General features: G+C 34.3%; 1 protein-coding gene across 1 annotated transcript in view; it reads left to right on the forward strand.

Moving 5' to 3' along the window:
• The window catches only part of LOC134260939 (uncharacterized), a 59705-nt gene that overhangs the window by 26112 nt on the left and 9450 nt on the right, over positions 1 to 24143 (forward strand). The window contains exons 3-8 of the mRNA XM_062743461.1: positions 4570 to 4636; positions 5098 to 5279; positions 7650 to 7739; positions 8452 to 8508; positions 21687 to 22226; positions 22657 to 22884. Of these exons, the coding sequence (XP_062599445.1) occupies positions 4570 to 4636; positions 5098 to 5279; positions 7650 to 7739; positions 8452 to 8508; positions 21687 to 22226; positions 22657 to 22884 (1164 nt within the window). The remainder of the gene's footprint in view (positions 1 to 4569; positions 4637 to 5097; positions 5280 to 7649; positions 7740 to 8451; positions 8509 to 21686; positions 22227 to 22656; positions 22885 to 24143) is intronic.

Consider the following 24143-nt stretch of genomic DNA (forward strand, 5'->3'; position numbering starts at 1 on the left):
ATAATACACAAAATAATTCGGCTGATCTTCTTAATAAATTACAAATGCCAAGCTTTTTTGGTAGGAAAGATACAGCCAATTAACAAGTATGAGGCTCAGTTCAGTACATCTGCCCAATTTCTTTTATGCAAGTCTGCAAATTTAGGAACTTGTAATTTTTTTCCTGCACTACATTCTTCTCCTACCGATTCTAAAAATAATTAGTGGGATGTACCCAATTAAGGTCTTCCGTTTCCAACGGAAAGGACTGATACGACTCAATGGTTGTCCAAGCTTAGCTAATGGACCATTGTTTTAGTGATGATAAAAATGAAAATCTTGTCAAGTACGGGGCGACATATGCTATTGCTTGCAATAGCAGACTTTCTAGTTTTCTTTCTTACTGATTTTGTGCAGACGATTTCTCGAGAACGCCTCAACAGTGTTTCATGAAACTTTCAGCAATGATAGGAAACTATGTGAACTTTATGCCTTTTTTTATTTTGCCGTCGTCACTTCTGGTCGCGAGATATGGCAATTTTTATGTTTTTAAAGTGTCATTTTGTCCGAGAGTGTTCTCGAAAACGGTTTGAGATTGGGTCCTGAACTTTCAGGGATGATAGATTATGACTCCTAGATTTGAGAAGGATACATGGTTTTTGTTGCCGTTGCGTCCGTCGTCAACCGGAAGTAGTTTAAAAATATGCAAAATTTTATTTTCTTCTTTTTTAAAAATGTTTCTTATGCAGGCAAATAGAGTGTCTCGAGTAATATTATGCCCACCGGAAGTAATTTTTTCCAGACCGGAAGTAGTCAAAAAATGAGCATTTTTGCTCAAAATTATCAGGGATGATTCCTTCATACTCAGAAAGGAGTTTTAGGTCATTTTAAGTACTTCTGGTCACACCGGAAGTGAATTATAAAGACCAGAAGTTGTTTGAAATTGATAGATTTCACTCTAAAATGTGTTCTCACGTATTTTGAATAATTGATCTGAACACTTTTTTTCATTTAAAGTTGTTTTACAACCTTATCAAAAATCGAACGGAAGACCTACTCGATGCTTGCAACGAGATCTCATCTAGTTATTCTCTTTTTTTTCATTTTCCTAGACGCCAACTTTGAGGGCTCATATTTCACTCATTTCTAAATGGATTTTGCTCAAATTTTCAAGTTTATAGACGTAACTAAACTCTATCAGAATATTGTCTGGCATTCCAAAAATTCACTTCCCGTTTTGAGTTATTTCCCTTTAAACGAAAATTTATAGGCTTTCATTTCCAGACAAAGGCTCAGAGATTGCAAAAGCTGGAGCAGAAATTTTAACGATTTTACACAATAGAAGGATTGAAGTTGTGCATAGCGGTTTTTGTTTTTCGATTTCTCTATATTAAAGTCGACAAAATGCCTCTGGCGACGTCACTTCCGGTCAAACCGGAAGTCGTCAGAAAATGAATATTTTTGTCATTCTTGACAAGTTTTTGGGTAACTTATGTAACTGAAAGCATAAAACTTAATTTACTGTCTGTCGACATCACTTCCGGTCAAACCAGAAGTAGCAAAAATAGCTTTTTAAAGGTTTGGATGCAAAATTGTAATTATAAAGTGACTGGAGACGACTTAGCTCATTGTTTTCTTTTCTTGACGTCACTTCCGGTCAATACAGGAAGGAAGACGTACTCGTTGCATTGCAACGAGCTTTGCTCTAGTTTTCTTCTACTTTTTTTTCTCAATTGAAATTATTTAAAAGATGATAAAAGCTTTGTTTCCAGGGATTAATTTTGTACTCAGCCTAATTATTACAAACGATTATAAAAGATACACATTTTAATTTTTAAAAAAATAATGGAACCCTGAAAAAAGTAAAATTAATTTTTAAAAAAATATGAAAACAAATTTAATCGGCATTCGATCCTCTTCTAAAAATCAGCCGAAATAAAATATACACAGAAAAAAGAGGCATGCAAAATCTTGAAAATTAGCACAAATTGAAAATTATATCTAATAAATGATTATTGTTGAAAATTTGATTAATTCCTATGCAGGATATAAGTTGTAAAAATAATTTTTAATTTGAATTTGTTCAATTTATAATTATCATTTTGAGCCTTTGAGAAGAAATAAAAATTAAAATACAGATGCTTACAGGCATATTGAAAGAAATTCGCATACTTGTTTTTGTTAAAAAAAAAAACCCCAATGTATTGCTTATGCAACATATTGAAGAAAGTGACAATGATACCTAGGTAATTCTTGTAATGGACAGTTAAATTGTTTGTTATACACTGACTTTTAGTGAACCTTTGAATTTTTAAAAAAAACTAGTATTGATGGATTACAGGGCCGTAACTACCATTGAGGCAACGGAAGCAATTGCCTCCTCTAGATTTTCATTTTTTTTTTTGAAATAAAAAACACAACACAAGCAGTTGGATCAAGATTGATCATTTATTTGTTTGATTATAGCCACCTGAGCAATTTTTCAGCTATCCAGTGAGTGTCACCATTACCTATGCTCGGCGTTCAGGGCCTTTGAGCAGAGAGGGATCTTTATCGTGCCACAGCTGTGACACGGGGCTTCGATTAACTTTATGCGGTCTCATCCGAAGGGCCAGTCCCCATGTCCCATAGCGAAATTCGAACTACGGCGATCGATCATTTTAGAACTGCATTTAGTACGGGGAAAACTATTCAGAATGAATCGACGGGTACGATCTTCCCAGATAACCCTATTGACTAAAATAATTTTATCTTTTTCTTGGGAAAAGTCAGAGTCGTATTTATCATTGTTTATATTATTTTACATTCAGAAGTTAAAATTCAATTGAAGCATCAGATGAGTATTGTGAGTTAACGTTAGTTGGTTGGTTATTGATTGTTTTACGTCCCGCTCAAGAATTTTCACTTTTATGCCGAGCATAGGTAATGGTGACACTCACTGGATAGCTGAAAAATTGCTCAGGTGGCTATAATCAAACAAATAAATGATCAATCTTGATCCAACTGCTTGTTTTGTGTTTCTTATTTCCAAAAAAAAAAATGAAAATCTAGAGGAGGCAATTGCCTCCGTTGCCTCAATGGTAGTTACGGCCCTGAAAAGCCTGCAAAATTTAGACCTATGCTCGGCGCTCAGGGCCTTTGAGCAGGAAGGGATCTTTATCGTGACACACCTGCTGTGACACAGGACCTCGGTTTTTTCCGTCTCATCTGAGGGACTGTCCCATTCAGTTGCTTCTTACAACACGCCATACATGTATAAGTGAAATATTCTTGAGCGGGACGTAAAATTACAAACAATCTTACAACACGCAAGGGACGATGAGGACCTACTCTAAGTAACTCAGATCATTACGGGTCCCAATTCAGTCGCCTTTTACGACACACACTCCCCATTCAGTCGCCCCTTACGACACACAGTCTTCATTCAGTCGCCTTTTACTGTTTTACTGCAGTCAAACAGTAATAAAGTGGTAAGCATTCTCAAAACGAAGGAAATGGTCCAAAATTGAGCCGTTTGAAGCAATTTTTTTGCGGACCCCCCGATCTTTGGGGGCCTCAATCGGCGGCCTCTAAACCCCCGCCTCCTCTATCTTTTACCCCTAGTTACGGCCCTGGATTAAACAACAAATTTCCTTTTCACACGTTTTCTAAATCAATATTGCATGAAAAATATTTGCAAATACTCAGTATATGTTCGTTTAATATACATATCGTGCAGGACTCTTTTTTTTAATAATTGCCATATACCATTTACTTATTCAAACATTTAATTGTGTAAAAAGTCAATAATGTACATTTCTTAAAACTTTATTTTTCTTGTTTACTTGTCTTTTTTCCTGTGAGAGAAATAGTTCATAATATTGATAAACAGGTGTACTCAGTATCTGTATCAAAATACAGAATGAGCAATGATCAGTCTCAAAAGAAAAACGGATCCTTGAAAGTTCCGGTGCCTAGGAGAAGTAAGCATCCCCAATGACATGTCACACCTGCTGACCCGCAGTGAGCCTACGAAACTGAAGCTCTCTGAAATTAATTAATTTACAAAATTAATTCTCTGCTCCTCCATCCGTTTTTCTCAGACTAGCCAGCTAAAGATCTATGTAAGGTACTCCAAATCAATTCATCTAAAGAATTTGAATAATCATTTTCTTTTCTTTTTGAGTTGTTTGCTTTAATAGCCGTTACAGTTACCTAATTTCAGAATCAATAGAGCATGAAAGACAATTAAACTTGCAACAACAACATTTTCTTTTTCGTTCTGAGCACTCTTGGACGCCACCAATGGAGACAATTAGGGAGAATTTTTTTTTTAAATTGAACTTCCTGTCTTTCAAACTAAAAAATCTCAGGTTGATATTTTGAAACATACATTTGTGACATCAGTCTGGGATGTTATTGGTTTTATCATTTAGTTAAGTACTACAAAATTCAGTGTGTCTGCTTCTTTGCTGATGACATTGGACAAAGATATGCATGCTTACTTTAATATCATCATTCAATGCATTTTTTGTTATTGTACATTGTACATATTCGATGAAAGCATGCTAACCGCTTTTCAGTACTTTCAGTACTTTGATTCCTTTATAGATCCGGCATGTCACGAAATAAATCAGCAAGAAAAATGCTTCTATGCGGATCCCGCATGCCAAAATACGTATGTAAAAGGGGTCTTCTCTTATTTAATTCCTATTAAAAGAATGAATTTAATTAGTTAGGGCAGTTTATGCTTTATAAACCGCGAAGCGGTTTATTAAAAAGCGTAAACTGTTCCAACCCAGTTTATACCGTATACATTGGGTAGTATTAAATTCATTGCTTATAATTCTATATTCTTTTATTTGATATAAGAAAAAAGATAATTGTTCTAACAAAATGACTTCAATTTGTACAAAATTTGAATGTAACGTCAGGCGGATTGATACGTTTTTGGCGTAAGTCATTGTGACGTAGGCAACCCATTCTATACGATATGAAGTAAATTTTTTATCCAATCAAATACAGCGTTACAACCAGAATTAAATTATTGATAAGTAATTTTTAAAAAAGTAGTTTTAAAAAGAAACACTTATTTTGAATGCATGGTCTTTTTTGTATAATTTATTATTCGTTTTACAGAACTATTACGACGGAATCCCTGTTTTCATCAACAACTGTAACAACAGAAGAAACAGCATCTTTTCCCACATCAACTTTTGTAGCAATCACACTGGTGTCGCTTTTGTCTCTCTTATTCATAATTGCTATACTATTTTATGTCTTCAGAAAAAGGAAAGGGAATCTAACACAAATTACAGGAGGTATTCTAATTTCATTTATTATTCAACAAAAGATGTTCAAATTTTTGCTGACCATTACACTCAGTTGCTTCAGATCTGGTGAAATTTAAATACAGCTGCATATCAATTGTTGCATTTATAATATAACTGGTCTCCGTAATTAATAAAAAGCAAATTAAAGTTTGCAAAAATATGTATCTTTCCACAATAGTATAATTATAATAAAGTGATATAATATTAGATGTAATATAGTGATATAATATTAGATGTAAAGTAAAATCTTGACAGAGTAATACAGATTTATTAGATAAAATCACAAGGGCTTGTAACATACTGTTTTTAATTTTACGTTTTCACTATATATATATATACAAAAAAGGAAAGGGAAACAACGTCAGCCCGAATTTACACAGGGTCGATCTCAGAAATATTTCGTATTTCATAGAAAAAAGAATGTAGCCAATTAAATTATAACTAGAAGTCATACTACAATAAATATCCTTTAATAAAACAGAAACCTCGTAACTTTTTATAGCGTTTAAGTTGGATAATACTAACTCGATATCCCGTTGTGAGAGTCGATGTACTTTAAGTCGTCCACTAAACCGAGGCAAAATTCGCACATTTTCTCCAGTTTTGAAGTCTTTCCGGAGATGGAAAACAGAAAGTAAAGATCCAGCGTTCACGAAAATCATCTTTTTCTTTTGTAAATTGCAATTAAAAAGGTACAACATCTCCAATTTTAATAAATACGGTAGTTTTTTTCGGTCACAGAGAGGCTCGAGCCCAGAACAGACGACATTTTGGAAAAACCCATGATTGGTAAAAGGTGGAGCGTGATTGGTCAGATCTGTTCTAGAAAAGCCACCATTGACCAATCACATCTCGCGTTAAATATTGGATGCAATGTTTAGCGAATCTAGTGGACGACTACCGGATCTGCAAAACACGACTTACACGATTCTTAAATGACAGCGATGGTATTTTTAGCTCTACTGGTCAGAGACCAGAAGAGCTTATGCGATAGTAAGGTGTCCGTCGTCCGTCCGTCTGTCTGTCTGTCTGTCCGTCTGTCTGTAAACAATTTTTCAAAAGGCTACTCCTCCTACAGTTTTGGTCTGATTTCAATATCACATAACACACAAGTAGACTACACTAAGATACATAAAATAGTGCATCGGTTTTTGATTTCGATGAACGGTGTTGCCATTGTTACTAAAAATAGAATTTTCTTTGAAATTCCTTTAAAACGCTACTCCTCCTACAGTTTTGATTTGATTTCAATATTACTTGGCACACAGGTAGACTACACTAAGATACATAAAATAGTGCATCGGTTTTTGATTTGGATGAACGGTGTTGCCATGGTTACTAAAAATAGAATTTTCTTTGAAATTCCTTTAAAATGCTACTTCTTCTACTGTTTTGGTCTGATTTCAATATCACATAACACACAAGTAGACTACACTAAGATACATGAAATAGTGCATCGGTTTTTGATTTCGATGAACGGTGTTGCCATGGTTACTAAAAATAGAATTTTCTTTGAAATTCCTTTAAAACGCTACTCCTCCTACAGTTTTAATTTGATTTCAATATTACTTGGCACACAAGTAGACTACACTAAGATACATAAAATAGTGCATCGGTTTTTGATTTGGATGAAAGGTGTTGCCATGGTTATTAAAAATAGAATTTTCTTAAAATTCCTTTAAAACGCTAGTCATCCTACAGTTTTGGTCTGATGGCAATGGCTTCTTTTCTCATCCTTTGTTATAAGTACAAACCAGTAGAGCTACAGTCTCGACAGAGACTTCTGGTTTATTAAAGAGTGATTATAACTGAATGATCCCAGACGTTATTTCACTAACTGCAAGGTATTTTATTGAAAACACGAATCATTTCCGACACCGACCCTGTGTAAATTCGAGCTGACGTTGTTTCCCTTTCTCTTTTTGTATACATATAGTGATTACGTGAAATCAAATACAGATGTTACAGGCCCCTGTGGATAAAATCTAGGTCAATATTGTTTTGAGAAAAAAAACGCGCCATTGTTATGCCCCTTGGACACATTAGAAAACTTTCAATTATTTGCAGTTTCCGTTCATTTTCTTCGCAGAGGTCGTACATAATGAAATGAAATTTAGTATACATTTTTATCAATTAGACATCTAGGTCGATTTTAATTTGGGGTATAATCGTGCCATATTTGACAGTGTTATGCTCCTGGGACTGCAAAAAAATCCAATTTTAGGCTGGATGTTTTACAAACATCTATTGTTTTTTCTTCACGTTTTAAATATCTTTTTTTTTCCTTTTTCAAGCTAGAAAAATATATTAGTTCACTATATATGTTCATTTGCCTAAATACCAGTTTTAAATTAACAGTTTCACATGATAAAGAATTACTTATGCCTGATATCGAGCCAAGTGGCGAAGAAGACGAAAGTGAAAGCGATACCCATGAAGAATGTTTAAGTAAGGCATTAATACTAAGGTTACGCAATCTTTAGAAAAATTAAAAACAAAGGGTATGAATTTCAATTTTAATTCTTTGAACATTGTTCTAGTTACATTTAGTGTATTTTTCTTTATGAAATCTTTTAGAAATTAACGACGTTTGAATGGTCAAAAATACAACAACTGTGAGCTTTTAAAATTAGTTTGTCATGTTTTTACTCGCAATATTACAATTGACGTAAAATACAACCACTGTGCCCTTAAAATTACTTTTTCCTTTTCCCCTCGCGATGCAATATTTAATTTTCCAACGTCACAAACGGCTCGTACGTCTATTAGGCACTTCTGTTTCAAAAGGACGCAAAATTCTTTATAAACTTTAACGAAAGAAACGGTTTTAAAGAAAGAAAATTAGAGAATGGAAAGTTTTGAAATCTTATTTTTAGATGTCGTCGGTGCTATTACACACCTGGACGTGCTGACAAATTAAATAGATTTGAAAAGAATATATTAGAAAAAAAAAACAAATCTTTTACCTCTTTCAATAGTTAATTCATGCTTCAGTTGTGAAAGTAAACCCTACTTGATTCAATAGAAATTCATTTCAATTTCAATGCTTTTACAAAATATTAATTTTCAATCTAAACGTACATGTAATATACATGTAATTCAATATCCATCTTACGTCGTGAAAATGTACTTGTTGTTTTTCTTACTTTGATTATTTTAGATCAACTCATTTCCCGCTATTTGGGTGACTACAATGTGTGGAAAACAAAATTATCAGGTAAGTCTAAATAGTTCTTAAATCACACAGAGTTTAAATACTAATGATATACAAATGTAAGATATACTACGGATTGACCATGTGGCCTTTATTTATACAAATTCATTATTATCGTCATAATTCTAAAAGTCCCCATAATATTATTTCCAATTTTTTGGCAATGAAAGAAATATTATTTAATTATAGTTTTAGCATGGTATGTTGACAATCAAGTGTTATTGCCGAAAATCACCGTGTTTTCCCCATTCAGAAGGCTCATTCACTTTGTCTCGATTCTGATTTGAATGTAATCTTCAAGTACAAAAGAAAAAGTCTCATTATCTTTTAAGAAAGATTGATAATTTTATGGATAGCAATCGAATACAGATTTGCTTACATGTTAACCGTTCTTGTCATTAGTCTCTGACGCCACTTACATGTAAAATATATCAACTAGGGATGTCAACGAATATTCGAATATTCATTCGATGAGTTAATATTCGAATATAAATTCATGATTCGAATATTTGGATTTTAAGTATACAAGCATCAAAAAGAAAAACAATCTGGCAAAAACTGAAGCTTTATCAGAAATTGAATCAAATTCTCATCGTTGACTAATAATAAGATTTTATTAAAAACAAAATTAAAAGACACTCCTCTTGGATTACCTTAAACAGGTCTGGACGATTTCTAAATATGGAAGTCAAGAACGATAACCGAAAGTTGCTATAAATGTACATCAAGTACACGTAATTATTTTTCTGTCCAATCAGACAACAGCATTTTTACACACCCAAAAACATATTTTAAAAGAACAAAAAGATAACACGTGCTTTTGTTTTTTTTCCTCAAAAAGATTTTTTAAACAAAAAATCTGTAGAAGTAAGATGAAAACTTTTGAAGAATAAGGTATACCCCACATTTTTACCGTGAACAACCTTGACATTTTTATCTCGGTAAAGAAAAAAAAAATAATGCACGATAGAATATAATAGTTTACATAGGTATGGATCGCACCAGCAAGTTTTTATCAAGTTTAATTATAACATTTACCAGAATATATTATATGATGGTAAATATGATTTTGCTTAGCCGTCCCATTTTCATCGATAATGCTTAAATTCCATGTGTATAGACCAACTCACACAAGTGTTATACACATATAGTTTTGCATTATCACGGGTTTCATGAGCGCCGAATGCTTAGCTATGCAGACTTTAAAGGGCATAAGGAAAGGCGTTTAACGTGGAGAGAAGAGAATCCTGTAATTATACATGAATGCGTTTTATCCCAATATCTTACCTCGCATATCAGAAACTGCATGGACTACTAGTATTCTGTAATAAACACTCAAAAATAATAAAGACTGTTATCTTTTCGAGATTTTTATGTCAGGCTCTAAAAACTGAAAATTTACCGTATTTATATCAATTTTTTAACGTAAGTAAACTTTTGGGATTGCTAACTCCTATAGACAGATTTTTTTTATCCCACTTAAAACGTATTCCAAGCTTTCAAGTCGTGTTTGTTCACGGTAGAATTGTCATAAATATTATATTATTCCCCAATGCGCATAAAGTTTACAAAAATTTTGTTCTAAAAAAATCTTTTTTATTTATTTGTTTATTTTTCACGTGTTTTATTTATTCTCTCATGGGTTTGTCTAAATGCTGTTATCTGATTGGTCAGAAGGATTAGTGCCTTGTTTATTCTATGTATTAATAGCAATTCACGGTTATCGTTCTTGACTTCCATATTTAGAAATCGTCCAGACCTGTTAAAGTTGTGAAGAGTGTGTCTATTAAAATAATATAAATTCTTCATTTGATCATTTAATTAGAGATATAACAGTGCCCAGTACTTAGAATTAGTTTGTATTGTTGAAATAACACATTTTTGTTTATGTATACATCATTTAATATCATTATCAGGAAATCAATTAGCTAAAAGTAATTGCTTTTAATGTTTCTCCATTAGACAATTGTTCTGTGTGGTATAAATCCGTAGGGTTATCAGTGTACACTTTGATAAGATGATAAATTAATCTTAAACTTATTAAAAGAATCTTTTGAATTTTCAGGGACGATTTTCTTATTACATTTTGGAAATAAACTCTTCATATATTATGTTAAATATTTAAATAATATAATTAAAGTGCATTTACAAAACTCTACATGAAATATTAATCCAAAATAATGACATAAAACGTATATATTGCTTGACATAAGAGTGAAGATATATACATATTATAATGCAAGGTGTATTCATTTTATCGAATATTCGAATATATTCGAATACTACTATCGAATATTCGAATATCAATTATTGACAATTTTGACATCCCTAATATCAACTCATATTTTAAATAGACAAAGTTTCCTTCAAACTGTCGACATTGCTTTTGTGGTATTTTCAAAGCATACATATATTGCTCGTGGTTTTATTTTCTAGCTTTTAATATATTCATTTCTCAAATAACAGATACTCAAGATATTAGTCAATTAAAACAAGTTTTTGACAACAGTTTAATTCATTTGGCTTTCGATTGTTTTATTGATTTATATATACATTTGCAAATGTTTCTCTTATATACATGTAACATTATTTGAACAATGTGTACGGACTTGAACAGGTTAGTTCGTCAAGTTTTAAATTGATTGTTTAGTTGTCATTCCATAATGAAACATTGCTGTGATTCATTCCTTTATTCTTGCAGTCTAAAACTTTACCTGTGGCAGTCCGATATTAGTGGGCAGTCTGATATTAACTGCAATATCAGACTGTCTCTGTACTGATTTCTTGCAAAATTGCACTGTACTGTTACTAAAGAAAAGAAATAAAAATGTGATTAATTAACAAAATGCAATTTTAATTTCTCACTTAAAGTGGTGATTTTGAAAAATTGATCTTACAGAATTGCAAAATTAAAAAAAAAATTAATCAAACCGAATATACTATAACAGGTAGAAGAACATGCGACAGACCAGATTATGCAGAAAAAAAACAAAGTGGTAAATTTCTTATTTACTAATTAAACTTGAAGAAATGTTCAACCCCTTTCTCTGGCTTTTGAAAAAGAGTAGGTGCACTGGGGTTCACAAGAGAAGCACAGAAACTTCCAAAACCCCAAACATAAACTTAATTTGACAGATTCGCAACAAATTTTGAAAGAAATTTAAAGATTGTCAAGGTTTCCTTACTCTTCTTATCAAATTATTTCAAATACCTTTACCAGTGTAGCCTAATCCCTGATTACTGAGTACTTTTCATTTAAGCTTGCATTCTTGTGTAATGGTTAGGGCCGTGGATATCGGCCTGGATAGCTCAGTTGTTAGAGCACCTGACTAGAGATGCAGGGGTCCCGGGTTCGATTCCCGGTCCAGCCATGCATTTTCTCCTTTCCTGTTACAGATTTGGTGCCGTGCCATGCCCTGGAATTGACAGGTGAAAGACCTGCCAGGGATGAGCCTGGGTTTGGGTCTTTGGAGGGCCAAAGACCTTTAAGGAGGGAGGAATGTAATGGTTAGGGCCGTGGATATCGGCCTGGATAGCTCAGTTGGTAGAGCACCTGACTAGAGATGCAGGGGTCCCGGGTTCGATTCCCGGTCCAGCCATGCATTTTCTCCTTTCCTGTTACACTTGAAAGAATTGAATCAGTGGATATTTACACCATTGTTTATTGTTCTTATATAGGACTGTCTCAGGTAGATCAAAAGCAATGTTTTAAGTACGATATATGCTTAATACAATTTTGTATTTGAAAAATCAGACAGTTTTCAAACTGTCTGATATTTTTTTAATACAGAACTGTATTCGGCATATATCCAATACAGACGTCATAAGTAGTCGACGGTTCAACACATTCATTTAATACCGTTGAGCTTTGAAAAAAAGCACATTATAAGTTTCAACGTTTAGTACTCAATTATTGGTAATAAATCAGTAATAAGTGTAAATATGATAAGAAGGTATCAATTTTTAACATTAATCTCGATGAAAATACGGGTTTGTCTATGATTAAAACCATAAAGCCCTCCAAGCTTTATAAAATTTGATCATGATATCAACCCGTTTTTTATTTAGACCGCTAAAATATTGTTGGTGACTTAGTACGATCTACATGTAACGATCAAATCAAAGGAAATTTTTGTAGAGCTTGGATACAAAAATTAATGAGCATTATACTCATTAAGTACAAAATATATCCCTGGGAAAATTTGTTCTGTCATTCCCGCTTAAGGATACACCAAAGGTTTCCAAAGGGCAAAATTTAATTTGCTTGTAATTCTTTCATTAACAAAGATAACATGTTAAAAGTATATATTATTTGAAAGCTTATTAAATTCACTATTTAATGATCCTAATTTTAATTTTCATTTTTATCTTATTAAAAAATTATTAATATTTTAATGTAATTGTTAGTGCACTTATATTTTATAAATCAACTTTTTTGTATTCCACCTCTCATAGTCAAAATTTTGCCTCAATGTAGATAAAAGATTGAACTTCAAAACCGTATCTCAGATTTTTGATAAATCTTTTTATTCAAAAGTTACATCCATTTGTCTTTCAATGTTACCAATTTATTAGCCTAATTCTACATTTCCCCCAATAATTCGAGAACTGAGCAAGATATCAAAAATCTGAGATACGGTTTTGTGAACACACATTTGAGACACGTTCTGGCCAGTTTTCAGAGAAATTGGTCAATAAATAAGGGAGCTGAATCCTTTCAAATAATACCACCAACTGACTGATCTTACTTTACAGTAGAGGACAAAACCCCATTACACAACAAAGTCTGCCAAAGCTGGAAATATATTACACCTTAGAGATTCAGCTTTGGATACCTGTCACTTATCCATATTTCCTATGCATATTCACAAGAATGGGAGGTTCTATTCTTTATTTAGGTGCTTTTAATGAAGTAAAATAGGTTCAATTCTGAATCAGAAAGATTTCCCGGCAAAATGGCAAGAGCTAAGCTCCACCTCTTATTTCATGGTCATTAGTGACCTGTTAGATCTCCTTCCCTAAATCTAGAGTCCCTGTAGTTTAATTACTGATAACCTCTGTGTGGCTAGTGAAGAATTCCCCAAGTGGTCACAGTGATTTATGGCTCCTTTCAGAAGCAGGCAGTTACAGACCAAATCAGAAGCTTCAATAACGGCACATTCACATGTGTTAGTGTTTATGTTTGATTATTGTTAAATAATTAGAAAACCATTTAATAATCAGCAAGAATTTTTCATGCATTATAAAGCAGTGATTAGCATTGTTTTCTTAGCCAAAAATCTCAAAATTGACAAAAATCTTGAAAAAAGCCTTTGGTGTATCCTTAAAGCTGAACACTTCTCATAAATAGGCACCGTCAGAGGTTTCGATTTCGTTACAACCGATTGCACACTCGAAACTAGTGGCTGACATGTAGTATTCCTTTCGTGGTCTAAGAGTCTTTGCAATTATTCCTTGTTTTTATGTACATTTTCTATTTGTAAATAATGCATTGACCTGTGCTGTTCATGATACGTCTATCTTTTTTTAAATGCGTAAAGTTGATAATTTCATCGCGACCAAGTAGCAAGGCAGTGTATAATGTACGTCTACACCCGTCTGATCACTACAACGAAACACCGTCAAAGCAAATTCAAAGAATTGTGGTCCCCCTCTTTCGGTGTCTTTGTGGGTGAGATGTTATTTTTTATGTTGTGTCTAATATGAACATCCTATCATATGTCATTTATTTCGAAAGAAAGTGGGCGCTTTAGATGGCAATTCGGCAGGAATAGTGGCTCATAAAAAGAATAAAAAATTATCATTGATTTATACATTTTTTTCAAAACCTAGCCAATGACTGTGTCGTAGGTGAATGTAAAATTGGCAAATTTTCAATTAAATATGTTTGGTTTTATTTGAATATGCACCTGAATATAGCCATACCAGTCAAATGATGCAAAAATTGACTCTTTTATAACCGTTTTTCATTTATTTTGTTGTTTCTGGGTCTTCTCTCCATGAATTTTCAATGCGTTATCAGTGTATTTTTAACCGTAAAATTTATTCAAGTTGTTTGAAAAATGGAGAGATGACCCAGAAATACCAAAATCTAAACTTTTTCTATTTATTTTCTGGCAGAAAATTAACTAAGTCCAATTTTATAGGGCTTTGGCTTTAAATAATGATTTAAATGAAAGTTATGTCTGGTGTCCCGGAGTAGCTACATTGGTTTGTCGCTGAATTCGAGCCATATCGACGAAGCATTTTAGGTTCGAATACAGTGATTTTTTAATTTTTTTTCTTTTTGCTTAAAATTTTTGAATTGGTAGTAAAATAAAATACTCCTTGAATAAAGTTTCAAAATTACGTTTTATAAATTATTTACATTCATTATTTTATATTTCAATGCGTTCATATTTTGTCATTTATAGTGCTAACCTTCCCAGACAGAAATAAACATCGAGAACTTGTAACTACAAAGCTACACATGATGAAAAAATTATTGAATATGTTTTTTAAAAACTAAAACTTCGATCGTTCTGTTACATTCATTATTTTCAGTGCATTTGAAAACTGAGCACAAAAAATTAGTTAGTGTTAGACTTCTATTATATTCTATTAAATGTATCCAGTATAGATAATCTATCTTTCATGACAGCATTTAATTGAAAAAAAAAATTCTTTACAAATAAACAAACATAAGACAGAAATCAATTCCCATAAAGTTTATGTGTTGCGTATTAAAACTACTTGGTGCTTGGACATTTAAATCTGAATTGTTTTGTGTCAATGATTCCTGCCGACTGCCCATCTAATGCGCCCTCTTTCTTTGATTTTTTTGAAGGATGAAAACCCTAATCCTGACGGTTAAAAAGTTATGGCCAAAGTTAAAGTTTTTAAAAGTAGGTCAACTCCAAGGTCAAGGTCAAAGGGTCAAATAATATATATGTGAAATATGAAAGTCCTAGTATCTACCGTTCAAAAGTTGTGACCAAAGTTAAAGTTTTTTAAAAGTAGTTAAAACTCCAAGGTCAATGGTAAAAGTTCTTGGTATCCAATGAAAACTCTTCTCACAAGGATTACATATGTGAAGTACGAAAGTCCTAGCCCTAATCATTCAAAAGTTATGGACAAGGTTAACGTTTTTTTATAAGTTGGTAAATCTCAAAGGTCAAGGTCAAAAGGTCAAGGTTGTTGGTATCCAATGAAAGGTCTTGCCACAAAAAATAAAATGTATGACATAAAAGTCCTTGTATCTACTGTTTAAAAGTTGTGACCAAGGTTAAAGTTTTTAAAAAGTAGTTAAACTCCAAGGTCAAGGTCAAAGCGTAAAAGTTCTTGGTATCCAATGAAAGGTCTTCTCACAAGAATTATATATGTGAAGTACGAAAGCCTGAGTCCTCACCATTCAAAAGTTATGGTCAAGGTTAAACATTTTTTATAAGTATGTAAATTTCCATGGTCGAGGTCAAAAGGTCAAGGCTGTTGATATCCAATGAAAGGTCTTGCCACAAAAAATACATATATGAAATATGAAAGTCCTAGTACCTACCATTCAAAAGCTATGGCAAAGTAAAAGTTTGGATTTTTTGTGTAAAAGTGGGTCAAACTCCAAGGTCAAAAGGTCAAATTTGGTGGTACCCAAAGAAAGGTCTTATCACAAGGAATACAGATGTGAAATATGAAAGACATATATCTACTAAATCAAAAGTTATGGGCAAGGTTAAAGTTTTTGTGACGGACAGACTGACAGACTGACGAATGAGATTTAATATCCCCTCGCTTTTGCAAAAGCGGGGGACAACAATCAATGCAACTCTTTAAATGCAAGCTCCAGACAGTTCAGAATTACGCTACAATTGTTTATACATAGGGAGAGAAATGACGGAGAATTAATTCATTAAAAAATGTACTATAAAGGCCCAAGATAATTTCGAGTAAAACAAAAGGTCAATTTTGGAATATTTCAGGAAATATTCGGAATTTCGGAATGGATTGAGTTACATGTAGTAATGAGGATTGCATATATATACAATATAGTTGTGGATTGAAAGTAAATTTGTAAATCTAAATGATGTATATATATTGGCAAAAGTGAATATCCTATGTAAATAGTGTTTCACTTAGTGGGTTACTAATGCAATGTGCATATAAAATCCCCAGGCACGTTGGCAAGAACTACAGCCATGAACGATAACCAAAACTACGATTTATTACTGGACAAAACGAATACATACATAAATGTATAAATGCGATTCGTATTAGCAAAACGAATAAACATAATGTGTTACATCTTTTCTCCTTTGTAAAGTTTCTTTCATTGTCCAATTAGTCAAGATCAAATTTCAAAATGATTGAGTTCAAAGAAATCATCAAGGTAGCATTAAATTAACTTGTAAATGCAAAATGTATGAATTATGATTTTTTTTAACTCTACATACAGACATAATACAGTACAGATGATAACAATTTGAGCTCTTGCTCAAAATTGGTAAGCCAGGGATTATTATGCCCTATTCACAACTTACCAAACATAATTTCATAAACACAAATAATGCACTGACAATGTTACTTTACATAGTCATTGAATCGGATGGGCACTTTCACTTCGCGTCCTGATCTGGTGATTGTCTGCGGTGCCTTTAATGTATCCTGCTCTTTTGCGGACTCGATCATCTGTTTCGAATCAGACATTTGAATTGGCTTCTCTTGTTCGACACGTATCTCTCGGTAATCCTCAAGGGCTATATCAGCACTTTCCGACTGTTCTTGATGTTTGCTGGGTCTTAGATGTCGTCTATTCCTCCGGTAGTGTTGACCATCAGACTGGACCTCATAAGAGCTATTTGGTAAAACTTTGGTCACTACCCCTTTCTTCCATTCTTTTGACTGTCCGATTCCATCAGGTGGTGCAATGCGCACAAGGTCTTGAATCTTCAATGGTTTCAGATCCTTGGCCCCACGATTGTAGTAATGTGCTTGTTGTTCTTTCAGTCTCACAAGCTTCCTTCCCTGCTCCTTCAGATCTGGAAATTCCGGCACTAGTAACGACTGTTTAGTAGGCAATAATGTTTTCGTTCTCCTATTCATGAGACGTTGTGCTGGACTTGTTCCCATGCCTTGTGTAGGTGTATTCCGAAAGTCCAGTAAGGCCAGATAAGGGTCTGAATTAGACTTCACTGCGCACTTCATCAATCTCTTTGCCATTTTCACGGCCTGCTCGGCTCTGCCATTGCTCTGAGGGTATTTTGGAGAACTTGTAATGTGTTTAATTCCCAAAGGTGAGCATATTCAGCAAACTCATCTGAGCTAAACTGCGGTCCATTGTCACTGACAAGAGAGTAAGGTATCCCGTATCTCGCAAAATGAGCTCTGAGTTTCTTGATTACGGTTTTCGATGTTGAACGGGAGATGTGGTCAACTTCCCAGAAATTCGAAAAGTAATCAACGGTCACCAGATAATGTTGGCCATCAAATGTAAAAATGTCACAAGCAATCTTTCCCCAAGGTTTATCTGGAACTTCATGTGACTTAAGTGTCACTTTGCACTGTTTGTCATCTAACGATCTGCATATGTCCCATCGGCTGATGAAATCTTTGGTCTCGGCATTCATGCCTGGCCAGAATAAGTTCTCACGTGCACGACGTGGACTTCCTTCCACTCCTATGTGAGACTTGTGAATCTTGCATAACATGTCCTGCCTCATGCTGATGGGTATCACAATTCTGTCTCCGCAGAAGATAACTCCATCCTGTACGACTAGCTCATCTCGAAAATTGAAATATGGCCGCACTATGTCCTTGACCTCAGATACCATTTTGGGCCACACGGTAAGTATTACATGAATGAGTGCCTGTAATGTGTTATCTCGTCGAGTTTTGTCTCTAATTTCTTGAAAACTATCTCCTACCGTCCGCTGTAGATGTGTGAAATGAACTATTTCATCTAGGAGTGCACCTGTACGATCACTGTTCTGTAAGTATGCTCTACTAAGCGTATTGGCTAAGTGCATTTCCTTGCCGGGATGATACTCTAGCTTTGTTGAGTATTTCTGCAGTCGAAGCAGCATCCTCTGTAACGTTTCGGTGCTGTATGAAGTGGCTTCTTCATTATGATCTCTAAGGGTTTGTGATCACTTTGGACTGTAACGTTTCGTCCATACGTATACTGATGAAACTTTTCTAATCCAAACACAACAGCGAGAAGTTCCTTTTCTATTTGGGCATATCTCGTCTCTGTGTCTGTGAGGGCTCTGCTGGCGTACGCTATCGGTTTCCCAAGTTGTAGCAGTGCTGCACCCAATCCTGTCTCCGAAGAATCACATTGTAAGGTAAGTTCCTTATTTGGGTCATAGTAGCTTAGAATTGGTTCTGACGTCACCAATCTTTTGACTTTCTCTACTGCTAAGTCATTAATCTCGTGCCAGCTCCACAATGTGTCTTTCACTGTAAGCTTTCGTAGCGGCTCACAAATGTCACTCAAACTCGGTAGAAACTTGCTTAGGTAGTTAACGAATTCCAGGAAGCGTCTCACTCCTGCGACATCTGTTGGATTCGGCATTTCGTTCACAGCTTTGACTTTCTCAGGGTCGGGTTTCAAACCGTCCTTTGTTATGAGATGTCCTACAAATCTCACTTCCGTCTCACGAAGTCTTAGTTTGTCCTTGTTGAGCACAAGTCCTCGTTCACGACATCTCTTCATGAGTGCTTTCAGTTTCTGGTCATGGTCAACAATGGCATCCTCTTCTGTGTCGCCTTCACCATAAACTAATACGTCGTCAGCAATACTCAAGACACCTGGTAGTCCTTCTACCGCCTGATCTTGACGACGTTGATACTCTTCCGGTGCAGTCGAGATACCGAAGGGCATCCTTAACCATCTGAATCGTCCAAATGGGGTGTTGAATGTAGTAAGCATAGAGCTTTCCTTATCTAATTCAACATGCCAAAATCCATTACGTGCATCCAGAACACTAAATACTTTTGCACGAGAAAGGCTTGGAAGTATTTCCTCTATCGTAGGAAGTGGATAATGGCTCCTCTTAAGTGCTTTGTTCAAGTCCTTCGGATCTATGCAGATTCTGACTTTGTTTGGTTTCACGACCATCAAACAGCTGGAGACCCATGGTGTTGGTTCACTTACTGGTGTAATAATGTTCATTTCCTGAAGTCTGTCAAGTTCTGCTTTTAACAATGGCTTCAGTGCGATAGGCACTTTCCTTGGTGGATGAACTACAGGCTGTATGTTTTCATCTAGAACTAAGTGATATTTTCCTGCGAGACGACCTACTCCTTCAAAGACATCTGGATACTCTGCAAAGAGCTGCTTCTTGCTGAGAGGTGATGGTAACAGCTGTCTCAAACTTAGAATGTTCTCCTTTCTCCAGTTCAAGAGCTCCATGTGCTGTAGAGTTTTATTTCCTAAGAGTGGCATGCAGTCTCCTTGATCACAACAAATTCAGTGTCATTCCTTGGATTGGTAACTTGCAAGTGTACTTTCCTAGAGGCCTTATGGTAGATTTGTTGTACATCTTCAAGGTGTAATTTGTAGGCTGAAGTGGCGGCATGTTTGGAATCACACTATGTGGTAAAATGTTACATGTGGCCCCACTGTCCAGTTGAAATGTCACTTTCTTTCCATGAATTATCATAGACACATGTACACTGTTGGAAACTGAGTGTGCAGAATGTGTGTTTTCTTCTTGAATGGTCCAAACTGAATAGTCATCATCACTGTCGGTGTCTGAACAACCTGTCCCAATGTGATGTACAGTTTTCTTCTTGTACTTTGGTTGTGATTTCTTGGTAGCACTTCTGCATACTGTTTCGAAGTGATTCATTGTATGGCACAGTCGACACGTCTTTCCATATGCCGGACATTTTTCTTTCTTGGGCTCATGTACTTTGGCACAATACCGGTATTTACAAGGTTTGTTGTTATCTGCGTGTGAATGTTTACTTCCACTTGTCTTTGCACTGGGTTTACCTTTGCCGATTTTGTTGACATTTTCTGTATGGCTGCTTAACGAATTGTTGTTGCCGTCCAATACACTAATTCCTTGTTTTGTGATTTCTACTGCACGCGTTATGTCGACACACTTATCCAGGGTAAGTTCTGGTGTTCTTAACAAACGTTTTCTCAGGTGTGAGTCAAGTATCCCGCAAACTATTCTGTCTCTCACTAGTGAATCAACCATTTTTCCATAGTTACACTTTGCAGCTAATGTTTTTAGATCAGTAATAAAAGTTTCTATTGTCTCACCTTGTTCCTGTTTCCTCATATTGAACCTGAATCGCTCTACTGTTTCGTTTCTTTTGGGTCTACAGTAAGCGTCAAAAGCTTCAAGGACGTCTTTTAATTATATGTCCTTTTTTTCCAAACTTCAGTGTGCTGTAAATCTCTCTGCCATCAGCGCCGATCAAATATTTCAGTAATTGTAACTTAGCTTTGTCTTCTGCATCCTTCATCGTTCGAGATGCATAGAGTTCAAATTCTTCTCTCCATTTTCTCCAGTCTTCACTAATATTCTTAGTGTTGAACTTTATTTTACCAGGGGGTGTCAATCGTTCGAGCGCCATTTCCCGACCGGGCTGTCGTAATCACGATGCAGCGCGCCAAATCGAAATATGCACAATATACTCAAGATATGGCGAGAAAAACAGTTCTGCTCAATCCTGTAATCCTCTTCTATAATCCTGCATCTGACACCATGTTTCACTTAGTGGGTTACTAATGCAATGAGCATAATTATAAAATCCCCAGGCACGTTGGCAAGAACTACAGCCATGAACGATAACCAAAACTACGATTTATTACTGGACAAAACGAATACATACATAAATGTAAAAATGCGATTAGTATTAGCAAAACGAATAAACATAATGTGTTACAAATAGGTTTATACCTTTATGGTTTTTATCACCTCATGTTTTGGAAGCGATCTCAAAACCTAGATGGTTAAACCAAACCAATAGTTGGGTCTGAAACGTGTTTATGCGTATCCCCCTTTCAACATCTGTATGTAATGCAAAATTCAATTCATATAATTGTTAAAAACTACCTGGTTTTGACTCGGAGAAAAAACGCCTGAAGATATTTCAGCATACACCTATCGTTTAAATCTCTAATTTGAAAACTTTTTAAAAAATCTTCTACACGTTTTTTGACAGACATGTTCTTAAATATAAAAATATTTTAGATGAATTTCAAAAAATGTCTGGCGAAGAGGTAGCCATGCTTTTCTCCTTTCTGTGTTCTGACACCGGTTGTCCTAACTTTAATGACAGAGAGAGGCTTGGAATATTCAATCACATTCGAAAATACTGCGATATGGAGACTAAATCCAGTGACAGTCTTATATTAATTCGGCATAAATGCAGTGAGAAAGATTTTTTATCGAGTGAGGAGGCATACCAAATACTAGACAAACTAAAGGCAACTGAATTTCTTTATGAGGATCAAAATGAAGTTAATATAACTGAGGATGCCGCAGATGAAACAATGTATTGTATTGTACAGCGTTCCGTCAAATACAGTGTCTACAAATTGTTCTTATTTAGTTTCACCACAACACTGAAATACTTTAGAACGCGAGGATACCATAGAAAGCCTCGAGAAAAATGTCTGATTAGTGGAAGCTCACAAGGTGATAAAATTATAATTCACCGCCTACAAATGAATATTCTGACGCATATTACTATGGAGGATAAAAACATCTTTCCTTATGTGTTCCAGATACGTAAGTCATTAAAATTTAATATTAGGTAGAGATTGACAAGAAAACCAATTATAATGAAGAAAACACAATTAATCAAAATATATTTAAACTTAATTAAAATACATTTAAGCATTCTGCTTTAAAATATATTTCAAAAATACATTGAGACGTAAAATTCACATAAATAAGTCATTTGTAGGTTTTGCGCAGAAATATACCTTCATCTTTAGTAATCTAGATGAAATTGTGAACACAAAGGGTTTCAGATAATTAACTACTTTTTTCCTAAAGTTTATTTGAAAAAACATTTTACATGTAATCTATATTAAGCAAAAACAATACTATGCTTAAGACAATATAATAATATTTTAATTTTCTCTGATTAAAAATCTATAAATTCAGCAACTACTTCACTTGATTTTTTTTTCTTTATAAATATATTTTCAAATAGTGAATATTCCTGATGCTGTATCAAATAAAGATGGAGATGAAAGGAAAACTTTTATAACAGATCTAGAGAAAAAAGGGGAGATCCTTAACTACAGTGGGAAATCTCAGAGCCAAGCACAAGTCAAATGGTTTCATAGATTCTGGAGACCTGCCATAGTGCGATCCTGTGTAGGGAATCACCCACACATGGATATTTACATCATTAATAACAAGGCTTACAAAGTACCAAGTAAGTGATAGAATCATCGGAGTCCAATGTAATTATTTAATCATTATGAAACAAATTGTCTTCACTACTAAAACGAATAATCACACTGGAAGTAAACAAACCAATAATTGCAATTCCAGTTTTGTGTTTTTTTTAAATATTTTTTTTGAAATGTTCCCATTTGATATGAGGGTTGATCCACACGTAATGTCACAACTTCGATAAAATTACTAATAGTCTACGTAAAACAACAAAATTATACATTTTGTAAGCTTTTTTAATTTCAAATTAGACCTGAAAAATCAAATTCATATGATTTATACTATTCAAAATATCGACTTAAATACATCGTGTGGTTATGGAAGTCACCACACCTAAATAACGTCATGTGACGTCGTGTGTCGGGTATGCGCCGTCATACGCTTAAACACTTTCCCGTCGGTTCAGTAAAATATTTTAGAATCACGAAAACGTTCATATATTTTACCTTCTTTAATAATTCTTGGCACCCATTGTACAATCGATATTTCATGATTAAAAACTCTGTTAAAACGTTTTGAACAGTTCCATATTGCAAGCTTAAATATTCGTTTATTGCTCTAACCGTGAGACTTCTGTAAGTTTACCGTTCCTGTAATTCAAAGAAATTTGACATACGGTGCCACACTAAGAATAAGATTTAAACTTTTGAACTTCTCGTTCTTCTTCGCTTCTCGCTTACAGTCTATCTTTATTGAAATTGATATCTGAATTGCTTTGTGGCATAAAACAAATGTGAAACATGTTTCATAAGAAAAGGCTAAAATTAATTATAATTCGCGACTATTTTTGGGAGTTGAACTATGTTCAATCTCCCATGGTCATCACGTATTTAACATGCGCAGTAATTTGTGTTGATTATATAGAGCCGAAAGCGAGGCTACTGTGTTGACCAATTTACTCCGATGATATTCAACAGAAAACATGCATAAACATCTGCCACAAATAGTTCATGTCATTTTCTCCTGAATTGATCTAATTTTCATAATTTGAAATGTAAGTAAATGTAATAATGATAAAGTAATCTTATTTTGAATATTATATTTCGTTCAAAGTAAAATTAAATTATCAAGAACCTCAACAGTTTTTAGCTCACTTGAGCCGAAGGCTCAAGTGAGCTTTTCTGATCAAAATTTGTCCGTCGTCTGTCGTTGTCGTTGTTAACTTTTCACATTTTCATCTTCTTCTCAAGAACCACTGAGCCAATTTCAGCCAAACTTGGCACAAAATATCCTTGGGTG

The sequence above is a fragment of the Saccostrea cucullata genome, unplaced genomic scaffold (genome assembly GCF_032062105.1).
Source record: "Saccostrea cucullata isolate Sc308-1 unplaced genomic scaffold, CSIRO_AGI_Scuc_v1 ctg1283, whole genome shotgun sequence".
NCBI lineage: Eukaryota > Metazoa > Mollusca > Bivalvia > Ostreida > Ostreidae > Saccostrea > Saccostrea cuccullata.